This window comes from Gobius niger, assembly GCF_951799975.1.
Source record: "Gobius niger genome assembly, chromosome: 15".
In the NCBI taxonomy this organism is placed as follows: Eukaryota; Metazoa; Chordata; class Actinopteri; order Gobiiformes; family Gobiidae; genus Gobius; species Gobius niger.
The window spans coordinates 13,057,748-13,081,631 of NC_136866.1; the positions used below are offsets into that span (position 1 = coordinate 13,057,748).

Genomic DNA, 23,884 nt, shown 5'->3' on the forward strand with positions numbered 1-23,884 from the left:
AGTGCAGGATTTTAGACGCAGTTGTGGGAAACAGGTCTGAGCTCATTCTACACCTCAGGACATTGCTGGAACATGTAGGGGGAGGAAAATACATAATTTTAACATTTTTAAACTCTATATAGTCCCTTTAAAGGGACTCTAAAAAGGTGGCAGTAATGAGTATAAAATGACCAACTTGCATCTAGTCTCTTTATGCATTCTTGTATCAATATCGACGTAAAAAGGTATCAATTCGTGTTGCAAAATATCACAATATATCACATAATCTATATATTGTCAGACCCTTAGCTATTACTGTATTATCTATTTGAAGGTCATTAAAAATAGATATTGTTTTTTACCCAATTGCTGGTTTGCAGGTTCTAGAATGTGATGATGTCAGTCGTATCTACAAAGAAAATGTATGAATTGCAAAAATGATCATTAATATCAGTCACTGGGTCCATGATCTCTCTATATAAGACCAAGAATTTCCTCTAAAACAAAATCATTTTTCCTCTATATAATATTATAGGCCTTTAGAACACTGTCATGTCACCTGCAACCCAGCAATTACCACAACCCTCCTCTGCCCCTTTTCCACCGCAGCAGAAACACACCAGCCACCTCAGCCTGTTCTTCACAAGGAGCAAATAACATTACCTTCCTTCAGCTCATCGCCAAGGCCTCTCGCTCCATACGTGAGAGCGAGCTGACAACAATAATGTCTCGCATGTAAATGGCGCTCACGTTGGCACGCTTCTCAAATAGATCACATCCCGCTGTGACTCCAGCTACTCGGATCGCTACACACTTTGATTAAGTTGTTCGTCTAATTGTCGCCGTAACAAAATAATAACACTAATTCAATCAACAATACAGCGTGAAATTGATTCTCGTCGCGGAGAAATCCATCAGATCAACTGTGTCTCGGTCCTACAGGGGTGCAAATGGGTGACCTCATTCTTAAATGTTTGTTCCCTCAGTTAAAGTGATAGTCTGGAAGTCTAAATGTTTTACAATTTTTATAATATGTGCAAAATCGACCATCTGGTTTTGTATTTTGGTGTAAAGGAAGTACCAATATACATCAATTATTTTTTGGCAAAGTTTTCACAGGTTACACTTCCCGGATACCTGCAGCTAATCAGAGAGTCTAGTATCCTCCCGTGTTGACCAATGAGACGAGCCTTTCCTGTGAACCAGCTTGGTAGGTCCAATCAGGAGGGAGGGGGAGGAGCTTGATCATTCGCTTTTGAAAATTCTGTTCCTGCTTTTCTCATTTTGAAAACTTTCTGGTCCAAGAAGGGAGGCATTTACCTTCAAATTTCTCTCCTCACCTTGCAAACTTGCAGACCATCACTTTAATGTTACCTTTTTGTCTGTACATCTCCGGTTGGAATACTGGCCTCTGCTCAAAAAACATTATTATAAGTCAGACGGATGTATTTTCCCTGTGTGCATGAAAAGATTGAGTTTCTATATGAACACGATCAATAAAAACATTTAGGTAACTCAAGTCAATTTGGAAGCTCTTTGATTCTCTATATTTGCATTGAAGCGTCATCTTGACTACAAACCCCATAATTTTTCAAGTATCCTCAAAGCACAGAGGCCTAAATCTCATGCCATGATTATAAAGTAGCGCACAGAGGGAAAGCGTTGAGAGATCTGCGATAGAAATCATTAACAACTTGGCTGCTTTTTATGCATTTGTAGTTGTGCCCAGATCCCCTTAAATAAACAGACTTCAGGAGTTGTTGTTCTGAAAGCGCGGTGCTTTCGAGGTCCTGGATATAAGTGCGTTCCTCCCACGATCGCTCACCCGCCGCAGCTGTTGAAATCTCAGCAGCGAGCCGCCCACTTGCACCTGGAGCATCCTTTCCCCTCACGGAGCCGCGATGGAAGCGCCGAGGTGTCGGGAATCCAGCCGGTGTCAGTAAACGCCTCGCGCCCTCTCTCGCTCGCCTGTATTTTTAACCTGAAGAGACGAGTGGCACCACACAGAGTCGCGTCGGGAGCAGCTGGCAACTCCCCGGGGTGCACTTTAGGCTGGGGAAATATTAGCATACGTTCAGAAAGTATCAAAACGGCCTGAAGGAATGAAATATTGCAGCATGATTTTATTTTGCCGTGTGTGTCAGTCATGTACAGAGGAGGGTAGTGTAGTCCAAAACAGTCAAATTATTATTCGCTACTTAACTGGCCTAACATAAGTAATATTAAAAAACAATATCTTTTCTAAAGCCCCTCCCTTTGCTGATTTCTACAACTAATCAGAATCCCCGGGATACAACTTTGACCAATGAGAAGCGCTTTCCTGTGAGCTGGCCTGTCAGGTCCAATCAGGAGGGAGGGGGAGGAGCTTTACGGCTTACTTTTGAAAGTTCTATTCCTGCTCTCCTCATTTTGCAAACTAGGACAGGCTTTCTGGGAGGACACCTTTGATTTCACTCTTATCTCTGCTCACTTTGCAAACTTACAGACAATCACTTTAAGAGGTTAAATCCTGGAGATACCGTTCACCTAAAAAAAAATATTTGGACACTACAATGTTAGAGGTATTTATCAGGAGTGACGCAGGAAAATGGAGAATTTGTATGATAGCATTAAATGTATAACATTTGATCATGAACTCTGAAGTCTTTGAGCCAGTTCATGTCAGTCATAATTGTCTGTTAGCTATTACGCTTATCCTGGGGGAGCTGAACATTTAGGTAAATTGAAGGGAATTGCACCCAATTTAAATTATTATTTTTTTCTGGAAAATGACTGGATGTGGCGTTACTCAATGTTGCTCTGCCATACACTTCTCTTTGAACATATTCACAATGCGGCTCCTTCACAGTGGAAATGTGACCTACATTTGTTGAGCTGTTGAAGTCAGGAATAAGACTTATTCTGCTTTCAAGAGGACTGTTTATAACAGTCTTTGAAAAGCGTAAATATAAGACATATTGGGGGAACGCTTGTAATCTACATTGGAAAGTTGACGCAATGGCTGTGCATTTTCACTATATTCTTGATCTCTTGTGCTGCACAGACTTTAAATCTGAAACTATTCTCCTTAACATAAGTCTAACATTATTCACTGGCAACACAATCAGTCACAGGATACCGTAGCCATATTATTTCACACTTGAAGCTTGTCTCTTTTCTTCAAGCCTGAAGTAGAAAATCAAGTCAAACTGCTCCTGTCCCCTGTACCATTTACACAAAGAAAGCATGAGTTAAGATAAACCCCCAAAAGAATGTAATAATAATCTGAAAGGACATCCATTTTAGACCATTACAGTGTTATATATCCCACCCACGATGCCTGCATACATTTTCTAATCTCATAATTCTGCATTATATCCCTCTACCTTGAGTGGTCATTTTAATCTGAGCTGGAGGCAAAAAATGTAACTCACCAAAGCATATAATATATCATAAAGTTTGAGCAAATCTACTTACAACTTTCCTCTGATGTTAAGAGTGGCTGCAGGGCCCTGATTAGTCTCTGCCTGTATGAAAGAGAGTATTTTCACATTAAGGGACAACAACCCAACGCTGTGCAGCTCATTTAAAAAGTGACACGTTGGAAATTATGCAGTAGAAAAAATGTCAACAAGCAAAACAGTAGCCTGTACTAAATAAATACAAATAAATGTATTTTACCTGACTAGCTCCATTGCTTAATTACTTCCACCATCAAACATCCCCTGTAGTCTACTGACCTCTAGAGGCTAGCCTTAACACTGCAGTCTGAGTAACCGCTGAACACTCTGATATAAACCATTCTAAGCGCATTTACGTTTATATTATAACTAAATAAAAAAGTTATCATAATTATTGTACATAGCTTTAAGAGGGTGGTATTTGCACCGATATTATTTTGCCGTGTGGTTTGTCCGTCCTGAGCTACCGTAGTGCGTCACTGAATGTTGACGTGTGGCTAGCTAGCTTCAGATCACAGTTAGCTCAGCGCACACCTCCTCACTTCAGGCTGTTTAGCCACAGATTCAGTCAGGGGTGACATTTATTAGGATTTATAAGTCAATAATGGCGGCGGACTGGGAGGAAATTCGCCGTTTAGCTGCGGATTTTCAGCGAGCACAGTTTGCAGAAACAGTGCAAAGGTTAGTGCAGCTGTTAGCACTGCAAGCCAACTCCTGACACATGCATTAACAGAAGCTGGGAAAGAAGTCACTGCATTGAATGAGTGTTGGTTTGCTGTTTATTGGCGTTAAATCTGAGTCTAAATCTGCCCCTTAAACAGGCTGTCAGAGAGGAATTGCATTGAGATTATCAACAAACTGGTGGAGGACAAGCAACTGGATGTGGTGCATACTTTGGATGGGAAGGAGTACATCACTCCGGCCCAGATCAGCAGAGAGATCCGGGATGAGCTCTACGTGCACGGAGGTGAGTTGAGCTCAGCTGTGACATATGGAAAATTCATCTCCACAACTGTGTGTAGCTCTCTATATTACCCACCACAGGTTTGATATCAAATATTAACCTATCTGTTTTCCACTTTGTCACAGGGCGGGTCAACATTGTGGACCTACAGCAGGTGGGTTTTCCCAGGGGTCTCCAACAGGCAGCCCGCGGGCCACTTCCAGCCCGTGACTTCATTCAAACCGGCCCCTGACTTTTCCAATCAAAACATATTTTACTGGTGTTTTTGATTATGTACCCCTGCAATACACTCCCAACATATTTTGGCCTGGGAAATTTACAATCTACAATGTCCAACCCCAGCTTGTTAAATTTCATCAGTTCAGTTCCTAATGGTTGTTTTGTTCCATCCCAGATCATTAACGTGGACTGGGTGCATGTTGAAAGCCGAGCCAGTGACATCGCCAAGTCTGACCGAGGAGTACAGCTTGTATTGGGGCAGCTTATCGACAAGTGAGCATACATGATCGCAGCAGTTCTGTTTTGTAGTTCAAAGAAGCGCGCGTGAGTGAATACATGTTCTGTTTGCAGTGCTTACCTGGACCGTTTGGCCGAAGAGGTGAACGACAAACTTCAGGAGGCTGGTCTGATCAGCATTGCGGAGCTGTGTAAGAGCTATGACCTGCCAGGGGACTTCCTCACTGAGGTGGCTCACACGCCTGTTTCTGGAATCGCTGTAGTGTGTTTGTGTATGTTATTAACCATTTTTTTGCTTGTGCGATCCAGGAGCTGTCCAAGCGTCTGGGAAAACTCATCCAGGGAGAGATGGACCAGTACAACAGGGGCATAATCTTTACCCAGGCATTCGTGGCCCGACACAAGGCCAGAATACAGGGACTGTTCAGTGCAATAACACGGTGGGTTGCAAATTAGTTTTGGTTTTATCAGTTTAGATTTGCTGTACACTATTTATTACTTTGAAGGACCAAAATGGAAAACTATTAGCATACTACTAGAGCCTGTGCTCTGTTATGCATTTTTAAGAATAGGATAACTATTCTTTGATCTTTCCTTTTACATGAGTACAATCAGAAAATCCTTTGAAGTACGGACAATGGAAACCTTTGACAACCACAGTGTAGACAGTTGTTTATTTTTTATTCATTAGGATCATTTGGGCTGCAAGTCACAGATAGATAAATTCAATTAGTAGCAGCATAACAATATTCCCAATCTAAGTAAGCGAAGGGTAATTTAGAAAATGCCTACTCCATTTTATTGGATTTGTTGGATTTCCATTCTGAAAGTTTGCTGCACAGCACTCCATATTCCAATGTCTCAACTTTTGCTTGAAGGTTGACAGCCCAAAGTTAATTCACCCAAATGCTCGTGGTGAAATGTTGCTTGAGTTTCAGATTTTGTTTCACACTTATGGAGTCTGCTGCAGGGTCTCTGTGGAGTGTGGAGTTGTACTGAAAGTAGCTCCGTTTGATGTTTTGTGCAGGCCCACACCTGTCAGCAGCATGATTGGGGCATTTGGATTCCAGGAGCATCTCCTCTACTGTAAGAAAGGCCCAGTGACTGGGCATGTTGACAGTTTGTCTGGAGTATTGAGTTTTCTAACATGGCAGCGCTGTCTTCACCAGCTGTCCTGGAGGAGTTGGTAAATACTGGACGTCTGAAAGGAGCGGTCGTTGGAGGCAGACAGGACAAAGCTGTTTATATCCCGGATATTTATGCCAGAACACAGAACGCCTGGGTGGACTCTTTCCTCCAGCAGAACGGATACTTAGGTACGGTTAAGAGGATTTAGCGGCTTTGGTTGTGGCTCAGACAAAACAAAACGCCAATTTAATTCACTTGCCTGGTTACAATTCAGTACCCTGCTTTATTCAGCAAGTTATTTAGCTTCATTATGTGTCATTTCCATTATGTATTTTTGTCCAAGAAGTTTCACTGCGGTTCAGAATTGGATTTCCAGAGAAGTCCTGTCCCTACAGACCCCGTCGTACTTGATACAAACGCAAACATTTGGATAATTTTGAACTCACAAAAAACTTGATTGAAGCAGGGTGCTATACAGTACCAGAGACATTAATATTTGTTTCCCTATAGACTTTTCCCCCTCTGTCCTGCTTTCTAAAAAACTTTTCTCTGCTTCAGAGTTTGACTCATTGGTGCGACTGGGCATCCCTGACCCCAGCAGCTACATAAAGAAGCGGTACAAGTCCAGTAAACTGTTGTTCCTGCGAGCGGCCTGTGTGGGGCAGGGTCTGGTGGACCAGGTGGAGGCGTCTGTGGAGGAGGCAGTGAGCTCGGCCTCATGGACAGATATCCAGGTCCGTTTCTAGACTCACATTGGACACTTCGGAGATGCTCATTTGTATTTCCTCATTGACATTAACTATAACGATTATTGATGGCAAATACTGACTTTCGTCTCTTTCTCAAGCCAGCAGACTTGTTAACGTAAACCTTCCTCATTTCTGTTTTTGTGTGTCCAGCCCATTCTCCCGAGCTGCCTGTCTGTGGAGGACGTGGGGATTCTGATCAGTCAGGCCATGCGGAACATCAACGCTCAGTCTACGGCTCGAGTTCTGGGTGAAACTGTGGTGGTCAGCGAGAAGTTCCTCAGCAGCTGCCTCTCTCTGTTTGACGACGACATGCAGAAAAAGGCTCTCAAGGTACATCCCTATTTTGCATGTTTTGGTTTGTGTACAAATTGCTCTACAATTAAAATGAAATGAAAAGCCTGGAAATGTGCTTTTTATTTGTTCTAAAACCCATAGGAAATCAAGAACAATCCGGTCTTTCTGATTACCGAGGATGACATAAAGCAGGCATCCATGCTGACGGAGAGCTCCACCTCATCCAAAAAGGAGAGAAGGGAAGCGGATCGCAAGAAAAAGGCAACAGGTTCGCCAATGCTCTATACATTTTGTCTGTTTGTGTCTGTCTGCGAGGCAATGATAAGCTTTGAATTTTGCTGTGTTCCAGAGGGCAGTGGCAGCGTGAAAGCGGGCGGCGGCGGAAATGCCAGAGAGATCCGCATTCGTAAAACCAAAAAGAAAGGGAGGAAAGATGAGGACAGCGATGAGGAAACGGGATCTTCTCAACAGAGTATGTGCACATTACTACTGTTTTGCTTGACAGTCTGAGCATTGAATAAACTGGCTGAATAGTGTAGATAATTTAACAACACAAATAAATGAAAAAGCCGTCTAGCAGATTTTAAAAAAATATAATTTGTTGAATTTGTAGTTGACTGTAGCCTATTTTGTCTTTTTTCAGATCGCAACAAACAAACCGAAGTCCCTTTCATGGCAGAGGACGAGATCATAACAGTGTTGGAGCAGCGCCTCGCAGACTGTCCTGAAGAGATCCTCTCAGAGCTGGCTGAGCAACTGGCGCGGTAAGTTTAAACGGTCTGCTCCTGCCGTTTGCTACTTTCCCCCGGTTAGTCCTCTGTCATGGTTCTATCCAACTGCCAGCTTGACCCAATCCCATCTCCCCTCCTCAAAACCTGCATGCCCACTCTCATCCCACTCATCACCAGCATCATCAACACTTCCCTTGTCTCTGGATCAGTCCCATCCCCGCTCAAACTTGCCTCCATCACACCCCTCCTGAAAAAACCCGGCCTCAACCCTGACAACCTGGACAATTTCAGACCCATCTCCAATCTCCCGTTACTTTCAAAAATTCTGGAACGCGCAGTCATCACCCAACTCCACCAACATCTCCACTCGTCTCAGCTCTTCGAAATATTTCAATCCGGATTCCGTTCACATCCCAGCACTGAAACAGCACTTCTCAAAGTCACAAATGACCTCCTCCTTGCCGCAGACTCTGGTTCCATATCCATCCTCCTCCTCCTCGACCTCTCCGCTGTATTCGACACAATAGACCATACTGTCCTCCTCCACCGTCTGAAATCAATTGGCATTTCCGGCACAGCACTCCTCTGGTTCACCTCATACCTCTCCAACCGTCATCACTTCGCCTCTGTCAACAACTGTTACTCCCACACTTCCCCCGTCACCCACGGTGTCCCCCAAGGCTCCGTGCTCGGCCCCCTCCTCTTCACCATCTACATGCTTCCCCTCGGTCAGATCATCCGCCACCATGGACTCCTCTACATCTCCACCAAATCCATCACCCCGGTTATCCTCTCCACCATCACTGACTGCATCTCCGATATCAAAACCTGGATGGACAATAACGTTCTCAAACTCAACAGCAATAAAACAGAACTCCTCATCACTGGCCCCAAATCTCTCCTCCCCTTTGTCCAGAACTTTACCCTCCTCATTGACGGTCACAATTTCACCCCCTCCCCCTCTGTACGCAACCTCGGCATCATAATGGACTCCACCCTCTCATACAAAACACACATCAACAACATCACTAAAACATCCTTCTTCCACCTCCGCCCCTCCCTTACCCAGTCTACAGCTGAAATCCTCATCCACGCATTCATCACTTCCAGACTCGACTACTGCAGTAGCCTTCTCTACGGACTTCCCACCACTCATCTCCAAAAACTGCAATACATCCAGAACTCTGCTGCCCGCCTCCTCACCCACACCCGGTCCAGAGAACACATCACCCCCGTCCTCCAACAGCTCCACTGGCTCCCCGTTCAATATCGTATTCAGTACAAGCTCCTCCTCCTCTGACTCACTACCAACCTTCAAATCGGTACTCAAAACCCACCTGTTCAAACTAGCTTTTTCCTAAACCCTCTTTTTGTTTTGTTTTATCTCCCATGTAAAGCGTCTTTGAGTGTCCAAAAAAGCGCTATACAAGTTTGATGTATTATTATTATTATTATTATTATTTATCCCTCAGGCCTCTGACCAAAAACTACCAGGAGGTGCTGAGGACAGTCTTCATGTCCTCGAGTAGTTCTACAACAGGTGCCAGCAAAAAGAAGAGCATGAAGGACCTCCAGGAGGAGATCTCCAACCTGTACAACAACATCCGGCTGTTCGAAAAGGGCACCAAGTTGTTCTCAGGTAAAACACTCACAAAACATTAATATGCTGTCTGCATGGGTTCTGATTCTATGCAACAATGTTTTTTCCTCTCGCAGATGAGACTCAGGTGAACATCGCCAAACATGTGCTGAGAACTGTGTGCGCAGACGTGACCAACATTCTGGTCAACTTCCTGGCCGCAGATATGATGATGTCTATGGACAACCCCAGCTCCATCACCAGTGAGGTCAGAGGAGGCCTGATTCACAAATAAACGCTGACATTGCATGTGGAGGTTCCAGGTTAACGTCTCAGTTGTTCCCTTTCAGGTGCGGCTGAAGATTATTGGCAAACTTCAAGAGGAGACAAAGGGGCCTCTGATGAAGCTGCACAATGCTCTCAATGGAAAAGTGTGTAGCTGAATTCTAATTTATTACCCATGCAGCGCAATTGATCATTTGTTTTATAAAACAGTCATCTCAACAACGATCGACATCAATTATCAGCATGGCGCTTTTTAATTGTTATGTCTACCAGCAGAAATATCCCCTGGTTTGGAGTTTGAGGAGGGAAATAGAACTTTTTGAATCAAAGGGAACTGCAGTGGAAAGCTTTCATTTTTGTTTCAGTCAAATTAGTAAAATCTATATATTTATCTAATTGGGCATTATATATTATATATAGTAAAAAATTGATTGAAATTTAAGCTTGACCGTAATAAGACAAATGGGGATTTTCTTAGCCCAAACCTAGGCCTGGCCAAGTTAGTACATATGAACTGCGTATATTGACAGTGGGTTTACTCACTCGGAACATCACTTCTCCCACTGTTTTTAAAAATATAAATCTATTGTATATCCACCATCTTTGTCCCCTATTTTTAGTCCATTGAAGATTTCCTGACGCATATCGAGAGCTCAGCAGAGGTGTGTGGCTTCATGCTGAAGAAGGCCGATAAGAAGAAAGAGAGGTACTTGACACTTGTTCAAATTCCAGATTTGGTCCCATTTGATAATAAGTACACATTATTCACATTGGTAGCACATTGGTAAAGCATCGGTTAATACTTGCTCCTTCATTACTTCAATAATAAAACATTTACAGAGTGGTCACTTTTTAGGCTTGTCATGATCCATTGAAAGCGGGTCCTAATGGTACACCCATTGAGAACCATTGTCCTATAAGGGCTTTATGAATGACTAAATATTTAAGATAACATGGGACTTTATTGCTCTCACAATGGAGAAATTCACCAGTCACATCAGCTCTGAAGTGCATGTTTTAACAGTCGTGCTTTGTGTTTGTATCATGTGCAGACAGACACTATTCATGCACCGGCAGGCCCTCCTGGAGCAGCTGAGGGACACGGAGGACCCGGCTCTGGTCCTGCACCTCACCAGTGTGCTGCTGTTCCAGGCCCAAACCCAGAACATGCTGCACGCCCCGGGACGCTGTGTGCCCCAGATCATTGGGACGCTCACCGGCCGCATCTCCGCAGTACGTCGCATACACACACAAGAGGGTGCACGTGAGCTCTTTATGTGGAGGCTTCAGTCATTCATGCCTGCAATAATAAGCCCTAATGAATATTATTTGTAGATGTTCTCACATTCTTGGCTGTGAACAGTGTCCGTCTGTTAAGCGCGAGGCGTTACATGTGGAGCAGATTATTAATGTTACAGTATCTGTGTGTTTCAGGAGCAGCAGCAGTTGTTGGCGTCGTACCAGAGCCTGGTGGTGAAGCAGCTGGTGAGCCGCAAACAGGACGAGGGGGACCAGGAGGAGCCCGACGAGGAGACCAGGGAGGTCCGCACCCAGATCGTGGCTCTGACTCCCCGGGTCAAAGAGCTGGTCCAGAAGAAGACTGAAGAATAACCCCCCCCCCAATGGAAGACTATGCTCGTGATTGACCCTCGTGGATGTAATTCGCAAATGATTTCAGGCAAATCTCTGTGTGGGATGTCTCCTGTTTATGCAAATCCTCAATGAGGCTGTGATGTCCAAACGATAATTAAAAGATTACTCTGTCTTATGTCGAGCTGTCTGCTGTCTGGTTTGCACACCCACAGTAAACATGAACACTCCCATTCCAGCGCAGGGCTATGGAGATAATGTCAGAGCTAATCTGCCACTGATATTGCAGTACACAAGAAAGGCACCTTCACATGAACAATAACTTCTGAATGTCACCTTCTGTGGTGGTAGTGTTCACTTTGAAGATGATTCTTGTGGAGGTCACAAATGTATCTGGGAAGTTAGGAATGAGTTTGAACCACAACTAACAATTCAGAAGATGTATGCTCTCTTCCATTGTTTGTGTGGTAACAAAAAAAAACAAGTATAGGGCCTTAAGTGTACATAAGTTGCAGTGCAGGCGCGTAAAAGAGAATCTGTTCTTTCATTCTACTCCTGGTTAAACACTAGAGGGTGCTAACGGGCCACACAACAGTGCAGCAGCCCTCAGGGTCTGAGAAATTCTCAACTCTAACTGAAGTTCTCCCCTCCCTCTGTCTCTCCTCTTAAGACTCCTGCCTCCCCATCCCTGCACCCCGCACTGTCCGCTGAACAAGCCCTGAGTAGTTTTTAAAGGACGAATTCGGAGTGAGGACAATGTAACGCCGCACCTTCGGCTTCAGTTTCAAGATCCACTGAAGAGTCCAGCTTCAGGACACAAAAAAGAACATGGACCTGTCGTTTATGGCAGCGCAGGTAAAACACACACACCTGCACATGCACTTGACAGAATCTGGCTTATAATGTCAAATTATTCCCTTCTAATTATAAAATCCCAAAACTTTTTTTTATGTTTGGGAAAGTGTACGTTTATGAGCAGTGAAAAAACACGAAATGTTGATGTAAACATGCGTTGAATTTGAGTTTGTTTACTTGTTTGTGACTTCTATGGAGTTTAGTTTAAAAGAAACAAAATATAGATGAACTATATGGGGTTAAAGAAGGTATTACAGTACATTTGACAGCACACATGCTCATGATAAATGCACATAAACCCAAGTACATGCCCATAGTTGTGGATAACGCTGCTGCCACATACTCAGGACACTGTTCCGGTCCCAGCGTTGAAGAGCGTTCTCCCTGCTCTTCCCCCTCTTTCACTCTGAACTGTCCCATCCAGTAAAGCCCCAACAGGCCAAAATGTGTATATGCTTGATTAAAGGGTTAATTTTTGTTGTCATGTTTGTCAGATAAATAATAACCCTGATAACCCTTTATTTATTCTCTTTCTTCTCTCTCCAAACCTGGAAGATCCCAGACTGCTCAATCATTCATTTATCCACAGGGTCCCTTCTATTATTTCTTGCACTCATAATATGCTTCTCATGTTGTTATCAAAAATACATCTGAATTATTTAGCTTTCGTTCATCATGATCGTCTATTTCTGCCACCAGAGACTTTTGTTTGACGGCATCCGGCTCATTTCATGTATAAGGTACATTTCTCCGAGCCATAAATGTTCAGTGAAAGGAACACCAGAGTGCATTTGAGTGCAGCGACCAGAAGACAGCTTATGGTGCCCTGGCTGAGTGCACTACTGCCCTAAGGGTTCACTCAGAGAAACCCAGAGATACGGAGCTAGTACTAAAGGAACGCTTGTCCAAAAAATGAGTGGGCTACAAAAAAAACACTCGTACTTTCCATGAATATTGTGCCGGATGTGTCCTTTTAAGCGCGAGACATACCATTTAGTACTAGTGCAGTGACATATGACATTTTAATACAGTATATTTACGCACTGCATGACTCATGTAAACTGGTCATCCCTAAAACTCTAATTCAATTTATTATGATGTGCGCATTTAAATAGGCGGAGGTCATGCAACTATCATTATCATTTTTCAAGAATATAATCCAGCCAACATGACGGATGGCCACATTAATATATTATTAAGCACTACTTTACCCATGAAAAATGACGAGGCCGACCCCTATTAATCTCAGAGCACAGGTCATTAAGGGTTTTTAATACGCATTTGGAGCCCGCATTTCCTCCTTCAGGATTTCTGGATACAGAATAGAATATGCTGTCTGTTAAAGAAAAAATGTTTTGTCTTTAAACAGTGGCTGTACTCCAAAACTTTGTTTAACAAGAAAGTAGAATGATTTGACAGATTTATAATGTGTCAATAATATATTTTTGTGAAGGTTCTCAGTCTTCACAGGACTTTCCATGGCAGTAGAGATTTAAATATTGTTGACTGGACTGGGTTGCAGGCTTATATCTTCAGAAGCTTCTTCTCGCACTTTCAGTCAAATAACTGGTTAAACACACAAACTAGAGGCCAATTTACTGACCACTCCTGAGGGGAAAGGTCAGGGCTGACATGACCCCAAATGTTTGCTTGTTTACACTAAAAGTTTTACTCAGACTCAGTATTTTTTCTGGATTGCAATGAAAATTAAAATCATTTAGTTTAGGGTGACCAAATTTCCCACATGAAAATCTGAGAGCCAACGAGAATTTTGCTTCCCCCCCACCACCACCACCTTAAATGGTAAATTGTTTGTCTGTGAGAGTCTAATGTCAATTTAATGGAACAATCAGCAGTGAAGTGATACCTTTGTGCTTAGTTGCAGCTATTGAAGCACAAATGGCCAAAATCACGAAGACCCCAGTCAAAAATGGAAAACTGGGACACCTGGGACAAAAATTGTGTAAAAATGAGAAAAAAATCAATGGTTTTTGAGAAATCCACTGGGACATGGGACAGAGGGCTCAAAATGGAAACTATCCCGGGCAAACTGGGACATCTGGTCACTCTAGTTTAGTTCCATTTGCATTAACAAAACCCTGCTGCTCTTTCTGTTTAGACACCCCTGGTTTGGAAAAATAAGACCATAATAATTCTAATAGCAGAGCCTATATTGTAAAGTTCTTCCCATGATTTGAAGTGTTCTGCTGTGCTTGCCGTAGATCCCAGTGATGACCGGTGCCTTCATGGACTCTCCCACAGACGACTACAGCACGGACCATTCCCTGTACAACTCCTCCTTCAGTGTGCACACGGCCGCCTCCCTGTCCGGCCCGGACCCAGCGGAGGAGCCACGTTCCAGGCTCAGAGACGCCCTCTGGCTGTGGATCGCCATCACCGCCACCATCGCGAACATCGTGGTGGTGGGGGTGGTGTATGCGTTCACCTTCTGAGGACATGACAGTGCACACAAAGTACCACCTCCACACACCACATGAACCAGGAATTAACCAACTGTAAAAGGAGGCAAAATCAGTAAAACAATGAGGACTAACCAGAACTGGCCAAAGCAAAAATCACTCAGATAGAACTTCAGTGAACCATGAGTACCACCAGATGGAGTTTGAGCACCACAGTTCAGAACTCCTGATTTATGGTATAAAACTTGCCGTAGTTTCAATTAAGTTTTGCAAAACCTTCCTTAAAAAGGACATATCATGCATATGGGGCTTAAAATAGACTCAAAAACATTATTTTGGGTGCCTCAGAATTGACATTTTATGTTTTATATTTTGATATTGTGTCTGTAGGTTTTAAATAGTAATGAAATACAGGCACTAAAGCTGGTGAGGACTTATAAACACACTTTGAGCAGAGCGAATCAGAACCGATATAATGTTGGATAATGGGCTTTAATAAAGTGGAGGACAGTTGTGGGTTTTGACAATTTTGACAAGCGCTGACACTGTAGAAGAAGAAACAGCGGGAATGCAATTATACATGGTGTACGCTTAAGAAATCAATTTTGCATATGTCCATTGTCCACTTTAAGACTAAATTCACAACCCTGGTGTCTATTAATATCAGGTGTTTGTCACTTTGCAACTCTTATCCTCTCAATCCAACCAATTGCACTATTCTTTTGAACTATTTGGCATTCTGAAAATACTGAGGGGGTAATGACCGACAGGAGAAGATCACGGATACAGGCGGCTGAAATGAGTTCGCAGGGTGGCCCTTCGAGATCGGGTGAGGAGCTCAGTTACCCAGGAGGAGCTCGGAGTAGAGTTGCTGCTCCTTCTTGTCTAAAGGATCCAGCTGAGGTGGCTAGGGCATCTGTTCCGGATGCCTCCTGGTCGCCTCCCTCAGGAAGTGCTCCAGCCATGTCCGATTGGGAGGAGGCCTCATGGAAGACCCAGGACATGCTGGTGGGACGATGTCTTCTCTCAGCCAGCCTGGTGTCGCCTCGAGGTCCCCCCAGAACAGCTGGAGGAGGTGTGCGTGGATCAGGAGGTCCTGGCTTTTCCTCAGAGTTCTGCCTCCGTGACCCTGCCCCGGATAATGCGAAAGAAAATGGATGGATGGATGGAAAATAATGAGCATTGTGGTGGAAGTGCTGTGTCAGAAACTTATTTTCAGTTATGCTATGTAAAAGTTTTTTTTGTGTGTGTTTTCTACAGTGCTTTCACTTGAGTTCTAACAATGGATGGTTTTGAAAAGACAAAGACCAAAACAACTGTAACTATTGTAAACATGATACCAAAATGTATATCCTTCCCTCAGACAAGCCTCTAACTGTAACATACTTGTTTTTTTTGTGTCATGCATGTTCTTTTTCACCACCGCACACAACTAACTGTTGATGAGTTGGAAAATAAAACACTAAAATAGTCTTGAACTATGTATCTTTGTGAGCATTTATTCTATATAAATGAAAGAAAATGTATTGTAAAGGCAGAGTATGGTATAAGAAAAAAAGCTCGCCCTAACTTAAAATGTTGTTGTAAAATGTTCAGTAAAAGGGTCTGTTTAAGTTTTGTAGAGTCTGAAAAATACACTTGCACCTCTTGTTATGACAATGACACTCCAGTGTTTCTACAAATAGCGGGCTGTTACTGGTGATGACAGAGACTAAACAGAAGGATTGGCTCGGATCAGGACTCCATGTTACCCAGAGTGTCTGTGATTTGTTCTGCTCCTGCATTTGGAGTCGGAAGTCACCAAATCGAGCAAGTGTGACGCTGAACATAGTCATGAAGCATTGAGACCCGACAGTGAAATACCAAACTGATGCTCTAAGTCTAATGATAATTCCCTTTATTTTCCCACTGACACATTTATACCTCACATTACTACAATAACCACAATCTTTGACAAGAAATCTCTCGCAGTGAACAGGAAGGTTGACGTTAGAATTGGCCAACTAGCTAAATGCTGGGTGATTATATTTTTTTCGGCTTCCAACATAAATTTAGGTCCACAAGCCACTGTGGCCACATCTTCAACCTACTCCTATAGGTGGGTTTATATGAAATTAATATCCTTACCCAGGGGCGTAGCACCAAATTCTGGGCCCTTGGTACAAGCTATTTTGATGGGCCCCCCTACACCCCTTCCACCTAAAAGGGGTTCAGTCAATTCACATTTCATATTCATCTCAACTTATTCTGGGGTTTAGTTTGACAGTGTAGTTCATTTCTTCACACAAACGGTATACTTACGTCCTGTATATTTTGTGGTGGTTTGTCTGTTTTAACCTTAAGATTATTATTATTTTATTAGGATTATTAGTTTTACATGCAAACAGGGGGCTGCACTGGGGACACAGGATTTTTTAGTTAATAGGCATTGAAATAGGCATTAATAGCTAATACTTTCAAATGCTAGTTTATGTTTGTATACAATTCATTATGTTGTTCTGAAAAAGCTTGAATAGTCTGGCCCGGGACGTCTCACACATTTTACTAGAACCAAGTCAAAGGAGTCTCTAAAGCTGCGCATTTAAAATCAACGATTTGGCCACTGTTTTGGCCTGATGGCAGTAGATGACGGTAGATAAAGGGAAACTTCAGCGATGACCGTTTTAAAGGGGTGTCCGGGCCCTGAGATTCATCCATCATTGTTGTAACCGATGTATTTCAGCAGGTTTGTTCAGTCGTTAAAATCAATTAGGAGGAAATGTAGAAAGTGCAAAACAGAACACGTTTATAGCAGCACTTCTGAGGGCCCCTCCCTGCTCTGTAGGCTTCTCCTAATTTGGTCCACAGTTTATTTAAAGGGACTAGATGGAAGCTGACATTTTTATGCTCACTATTGTCAGGTCTTACGCGTAACTGCAGTTTCTATTTTAAGCTCATGCATGACGGCACTTCAGACCCGAAGCAACAACTTTCTTAGTGACAGTGCAGGATTTTAGAGGCAGTTGTGGTGAGCTAGCCTAGCCATCAAATATCCAGAAATTCACATTGAAGCCTTGGAATGTGCAAGGAATGCCCCCAAGAGTTATGATCGCTGCTTCACTCGCTCGGGCGCATTACGTACGTCACGACCAAACGCTAGCGAAAATCAGATCCAGTCGTTTCAAAGGAGTTCACCCCTCAGAGCACGAGGGTAAAACCAGGCTAGTGGTGAACAGGTCTGAGCTCATTCTACACATTAGGACATTGCTGGAGCAAGAAGGGGGTGGAAAACACATAATAAAAAAAAAAAAATTAAACTCTGTATAGTCCCTTTAAAGACTTTTTTTTTTTTAAATGCAGTCTATATAAACAATGGAGGAATTAAATCAAATCAAATTATATTTCGACCAATATAGACATGTGGCACAGATTTTTAAACAGGCAATTCTCCCCAAACATCTATTCCAGTCATGGAGCACCATCACATACATCAAAACATTAATTAAGGACAGAAAAATAAAAAATCGAGCATTAAAATTAAGCATTTCTTATCCATATTAAATTATGTGTGGCCCAATCATAGGTTGACTGATTTTTTTGGGTCCAAAATACTCAAGTAAAATATAATTCAACAACAATTTCAACAAAACACTCTTTTTGGAAAATTTGGCTCATTATTTTCAATTTTCACGGTCAGAAATTACCTAAAAATACTCCACAAATGAGAAAATCTTCTTGTAAACAAACTTTTTTGGCAATTCCAGTTCTGTTCCCTTAATCCTAACGACTATTCTGTCATGAGCCATTTCCCAAAGAAATACATTGATATTTGTGCTGGCAGTGCTCAGTGGGTGCCAGAAGCACATGTTAGCCACATGTTAGCCACATTAGCATTTAGGCACAAACTTGTCTAAAATGTCCACAGGGCCATTGATTTCACAGTTGACAGTGGTACATCTGAGTAGAGGTCCATTGTCTCTGTCCAACAATATGCCATAGTCCAGATCAACAGTGAATGAAGACGTGTAAGGGGCTCTTTTCTGAGTGAACAAGGCGGCCATTTTGTTTCGGGGGAAGGGTGTGACTGACGCACCTTTGTGCACTGAGATAAATATGGAAAAGAAAGACCCACTTCATTTTGCTTTGATTTAGTCCATTTTTGGGAGGTTAGTTGTTACTGCTGCACTTTGTTTGACAAATTTGTGAAAATATGCTTTTATAACATTTGGCACTTTGGAGAGGTTTGTGCACAATGCTAACAAGATATAGCACAAAAAAATTGAAAAGTTTACAAATCCAACATACTTGGACCTAGACTTCTGAAATTTTACACACATGCTGACTACCAGTAAGGTTAACACTGTACTCAATTTGGAGTGTGTGCTATGAAGTATATTTTCAGGAAAGACATTTCAGTTTATGTGTAATTTTCAATATATAAAAAAGCTATATTTTTATTAATTTTATAACTAAAGAACCTTTTTACATGTTTTTGTCACAATGTCCTTCTAAATGTACAAAGAAGCTACTGCTTGTCCTGATTCCTATGATGGTTCACATAAGCAATTTGGACAAAGTATGTTGTTTTAACAGTCATTTTAATATGGAGAGGTTACTTTTTAATTTAGCCAGGCGAGAGTACATCAAAATAGGTGGTCCTTAACAGGTTAAAGACTTTTTTTAAAATGCAGTCTATATAAACAATGGAGGAATTAAGTTGAAGAAAATGACTACACCCCCCACATCAAAAGGGCCCAGGTCAAATACAGCTCTGAGACACTTTGGTGCCGTCTATCCACGAGAGACGGAGGACGAAACGAAGGTGTCGCAGATCAAGATGCAAGAGCAAAACCTGTGCTCGGCCTCTGCGTTTCCAAGAAGGAATTACTTTTCGAAGTATCATTCCAATAAAACATATGTGATGATGGACAGTTTTTTGGAATGTTAAACTCCTCCTTATGTTGATCTTTTGGTATTATTTTTGGGACTAACTCTGTCATCAAGGTTCAGTTTCACACATGGCCGTCCGATGTCCACTGTACACAATCTTTACTCACTTATGGCTTACAAAGTCTGTAATTGGATTGCAGCTTTTGGATGAGACACTGGCCAGTGAGTAAAACAGTGTTTGTCATTTTTTTACCATTAACAGTGCACGGTTCCCGAAAGCTTGTGTGGGTACTGCAAAGAAAAACACATTCCTCACAATATCCACTCAAATAATAAGAATGTGTCTGTGAATCTATTCTCAGCACTGAAAAGTATAAACCTGTTAAAGTTAACGACAACATCCATGATTAAAGACGTTTTCTGGACTGGAGTGCTTACACAGACGTATCCACAGCGACAAAATAAGCTGGGGCAATTTTTGAATGTTTTGAAAATGTGGTGTAAATAAGAGCGATCGAAAAAGCAGTTAGGAAAGGAGAGGCATCCAGGCGAAGATTTGCTTTGGCAATCCAAGGAAAACGTAATATACAGCATCAAACGACCCCAGGCCCAAAGCACCCCACGTCCTTCTAATGTAATATTATGGCTTGGTTTGTGTTCTGTTCACAGGTGATTTAATTTGCAAGAACATGCCTGAAGGAGCGGCACAACCAGAGATGAGCATGAACCTCCCCCCCCTCGAATACGGCAAAAAGCGCACTCCCTTTGGATTTTCCAAATAGTTGAAAGTCTAAAGTAACCAAGATTCCTTAAAACATAAAACTGCTTTACAGAACTTGAACTAAATGATGTTCTTATCAGATCCCGGGTGGAGTCAGTGGTGAGTCAGGGCAGAGGGAATAGTCTCCACATGAACAGGGAGGTGTGTGGGGGCCAAAGGAGCGGGACACGGAGGCGTGACGTCATGAGTCTGCATATATATGAGTCTGAACAGAACCAGGAGTCGACCACTCAACACGCTCTTTCTCTGTCTGGATGGGAGCACGTCTCCGGAGATAAGGTGAGAATTTAATATTGGAGTTTTTGTAGAGCACTGAAAGGTAGGGTATGTAAGATCGTAAATATTTGACCTTGGCGTGTGAGCTAGATATGAGGTCAACATGTTGTTAGATAGTCTGCTCGGGAGGGACGGTCTGCAGTGAAAAGTTGAGATTTGATGACACAAAATAAGGTTAGGAAAAGGGAAATGGTTAAAGGTGCATTACGCAACTTTTTACGTTCCGTCACAGTGGTCTCTAGGACGCTCCAGGATCCATTGTTGAAGATTTTCACTGCCCTCTCACCAGAAAACAATTCATCTTGAAGAGTTGTAGAGACCACCGTAATCGAAAGTAAAGGCTCCATGCTGACCACCCGTACAGCAACTGGGTCACTGCACAAATATCAACTTTTTTTTCACATAAAAAGTTGCATAATTCACCTTTAACCATGTCCAAAGAAAAATCCACAAATATTTCCCTGGTCATTGCCTCCATGGGATTACTACGTCAAACATGCCTGCAAAAGGAAATAACACTTTTTAATGCTAATTGGGAAATACAGTTTGTATGATTTTGCTTTCAAAGAATTTTTTCCATTCCTCTAAACTGACTATGCAACAGTTTGGGGCCTCCAAAAGTGGCTAAATTTGTACTACAGGTGTTGTTTCTTTCTTTGTTTCAATTCTATTAGCCATTACTTTGACAACGGCCGGTCTTGGGGTCCTCATCATAAAATCGCATTTAATAGACTTACATTAAACAGTTAATGTGACTGTAGTGCCCGGGAACCAATCTTCAGATCTATAATAATAATAATAATGCATTGGTTTTATATAGCACTTTTCTGGACACTCAAAGACGCTTTACATTACACAATTTGTTCACTCCATACTTGGTGGTGGTAGGCTACTATTGTAGCCACAGTTGCCCTGGGGTAGACTGACGGAAGCGAGGCAACCAGTCTGCGCCATCGGCTCCTCCGACCACCACCAACCACTCACTACATTCGCGAAGCTTCCTGGTGTTCCCAAACGGTCTCCCATCCCAGTCCTGCCAGGCCCTTCCCTGCTTAGCTTCCAGGTCTGACGGGATCGGGCAGAGCAAAGGCGGTTTGGCCTTTGATCAGGATTTAGCCTGTTGTGCATGTTTTCAGGCTGATGATGGAAACCTGTGTGCGCCTTAAAAAATCTTAAGAGACCCAAGGAGAGCTCAACACACACACAGACTCCAGTGCCAAACTATTAACCGTGACTTTGTTTCTGACAGATCCCCATGTCTGTGAATGCGTCCCTACCTCAAGTCCCTGACATGGACACTTGTGAGATCTACTCCACGGCCTGGCTGTGGCTGTCCTGGCTGCAGCCCTCCTTCATGGGCCTCCTCACCGCCGTCGGGCTGCTGGGGAACGCTCTGGTGCTCCTGGTCTTCTGCCTCCAGAGGAAGCCCTGCAGCGTGGCCGACATCTACCTCGGGAGCTTGGCCGCCGCAGACTTGGTGCTCATGTCCTGCCTTCCCTTCTGGGCCTTCACCATCTCCAACGGGCACAGGTGGGACTTTGGGGAACTCCTCTGCAAACTCGTCAACGTGGCCATCTCCATGAACTACGTCTGCAGCATCCTCTTCCTCACCCTGATCAGCCTGGACAGATACCTGGCTCTGGTGAAGCCCATGAGCCCCAGCCCGTTCCGGAGACGCTCCTGTGCCAAACGCTTCTGTCTCATCATTTGGATACTTGGGTTTATGTTTAGCTTACCCATCCTGCTCTTCCGCACCGTCAGCTACGTTGAAGACCCGGGTGTCCGAGCGTGCATCCTGGTTTATCCTCATCCAGAGTGGAAGGTGCACCACAACATCGCCAGGAACATCTTTTCTTTCGTGTTGCCCGTGCTGCTGATGGCCTACTGCACCGGTCACATCGTGGTTTCTCTGAAGGATGGGGGGACGCTTGGACTGGCCGGTTTCAGAGCGGAGAGGAAAGCCACGTATCTCGTCTTGGCTGTGATGGTTGTCTTTCTGATCTGTTGGACTCCACACCAGCTCCTTCTCTTCCTGGATACGCTGGATTACTTCGGGCTGACGCCGGGATGCCTGTGGGGGCACGTTTTGGACGTGGGGCTACAGCTGTCCACGTACCTGGCTTATAGCAACAGCGCCATCAACCCGCTTCTGCTGGTGTTAGTGGGGAGGGACTTCAGAAAGAGGGCGCGGGAGGTGTGTGGGAGAAGACTGAAGCGAGGTTCCAAAGACCCCCTGACTGTGAGCTTCTCCTCGGTGACCAGGCTCCATGAGTTGCATCGTGTCAGCGTGGACAAACAGTTCAGGAAGAACATCGTTTTGTGATGTTTTAGGGAGCACGGACAAGAAGAGCAGGAATAAACTCCCATGAAGTTGTGAGAGTCCAGCAGCAAACAGATAAATGGATCTGCATATTGACTGTTAAAGTGATAGTCTGTAAGTTTGCAGAGAGAGGAGAGATTGAGCAAATTTAAAAGTTAGCAATCAAATTCCTCCCGTCTTTAACCACAAAGCCCTTTTTAGTTTGCAAAAATCAAGCTCCTCCCCCTCCTGTCCTGATTGGACCTGGCAGGCTGGTTCACTGGAAAAGCTCGTCTCATTGGTCGACACGGGAGGATACTTTAGAATCTGATTAGTCGCTGAGATCCGGGAAGGAGGGACTTTGCAAAAAATAACATATATATTACTTACTTTACATCAAAATGCAAGACCAGGTGGTTGATTTTGTACATTTTATAACATTTGTAAAACATTTTGACTTCCAGACTATCACTTTAAAAGACCAATTGTACCATACACCCAGTACTGAGCCGTTTTTGGGTCCAAAGTGATGAAAAATGAGGATCGATGCCATAGCAATTTTCTACCCTTTGTGTGATAGAAAGTGTCATAGTGTCCATTACAGGCAAAGGTTGTGACTTTATTAATTTATTACTAAATACAAAGAAGCCTGTTATATTATTGTAATGATTGTACAATGTAAATATTTGTATTGCATTTTATGATTATTTATGGAAAAAAAAAGAAAAGAAAAGAAAAAGAAAAGTGATTGTGATTCAGAGTCATCCGTTATCCATTTCCTGGGTTGTGGATTTTTGTTCCTATTGTGAGTATTGTTGTAACGTGAGTGAATTTGCAGATGAGTGTGTGGGTCCAGATGAGCAGACATTACCGGAGAGCATTAGGGCTGAACTGGGAATAATTACAGGTACGCAGGTCACTTCCTCCTTCAACTCATTTACACAATAGAGGCTCACGTCACGCGCTCTGTCCATCAACGTTTACACGATTGGACTCAAGATTTAGAAGTTAAAGGCCCAGACTTTTCCACATTTCAAACCGTGATGAAGAAGGAATTTGAATCTGTGTGTGGTCCAACTCTCACCCACAACACAATGGGAAAATGTGATGACCTATTATTAGTTTCATAAAACAGGACCCCAGAAAACAGATCAAGAAAAACTCCCACAGGTTTAAATAATACTGCACT

At 43.1% G+C, this 23,884-nt stretch overlaps 3 protein-coding genes across 3 annotated transcripts; all 3 read left to right on the forward strand.

The window, feature by feature from the left end:
- Positions 1 to 3,880: 3,880 nt before the first annotated feature.
- ufl1 (UFM1-specific ligase 1) lies at positions 3,881 to 11,415 on the forward strand. Its single transcript, XM_079571651.1, has 19 exons — positions 3,881 to 4,100; positions 4,241 to 4,386; positions 4,509 to 4,537; positions 4,778 to 4,875; positions 4,954 to 5,068; positions 5,149 to 5,279; positions 5,867 to 5,925; positions 6,009 to 6,155; positions 6,526 to 6,701; positions 6,867 to 7,046; positions 7,152 to 7,278; positions 7,360 to 7,482; positions 7,654 to 7,774; positions 9,214 to 9,380; positions 9,458 to 9,588; positions 9,671 to 9,751; positions 10,226 to 10,311; positions 10,658 to 10,838; positions 11,040 to 11,415. Exons 1-19 carry the CDS (start codon positions 4,024 to 4,026, stop codon positions 11,214 to 11,216), a joined length of 2,352 nt encoding a protein of 783 aa, XP_079427777.1. The 5' UTR covers positions 3,881 to 4,023; the 3' UTR covers positions 11,217 to 11,415.
- Positions 11,416 to 11,772: 357 nt separating this feature from the next.
- On the forward strand, positions 11,773 to 14,597 carry LOC306974832 (uncharacterized protein C14orf132-like). The gene is made up of 2 exons (XM_079572227.1): positions 11,773 to 12,050; positions 14,273 to 14,597. Exons 1-2 carry the CDS (start codon positions 12,024 to 12,026, stop codon positions 14,501 to 14,503), a joined length of 258 nt encoding a protein of 85 aa, XP_079428353.1. The 5' UTR covers positions 11,773 to 12,023; the 3' UTR covers positions 14,504 to 14,597.
- A 5,785-nt stretch (positions 14,598 to 20,382) lies between these two features.
- On the forward strand, positions 20,383 to 23,159 carry LOC306974877 (B2 bradykinin receptor). The gene is made up of 2 exons (XM_079572277.1): positions 20,383 to 20,399; positions 21,646 to 23,159. The coding sequence occupies exon 2, from the start codon at positions 21,652 to 21,654 to the stop codon at positions 22,717 to 22,719; it is 1,068 nt and encodes a 355-aa protein (XP_079428403.1). The 5' UTR covers positions 20,383 to 20,399; positions 21,646 to 21,651; the 3' UTR covers positions 22,720 to 23,159.
- The last annotated feature ends 725 nt before the right edge of the window (positions 23,160 to 23,884 follow it).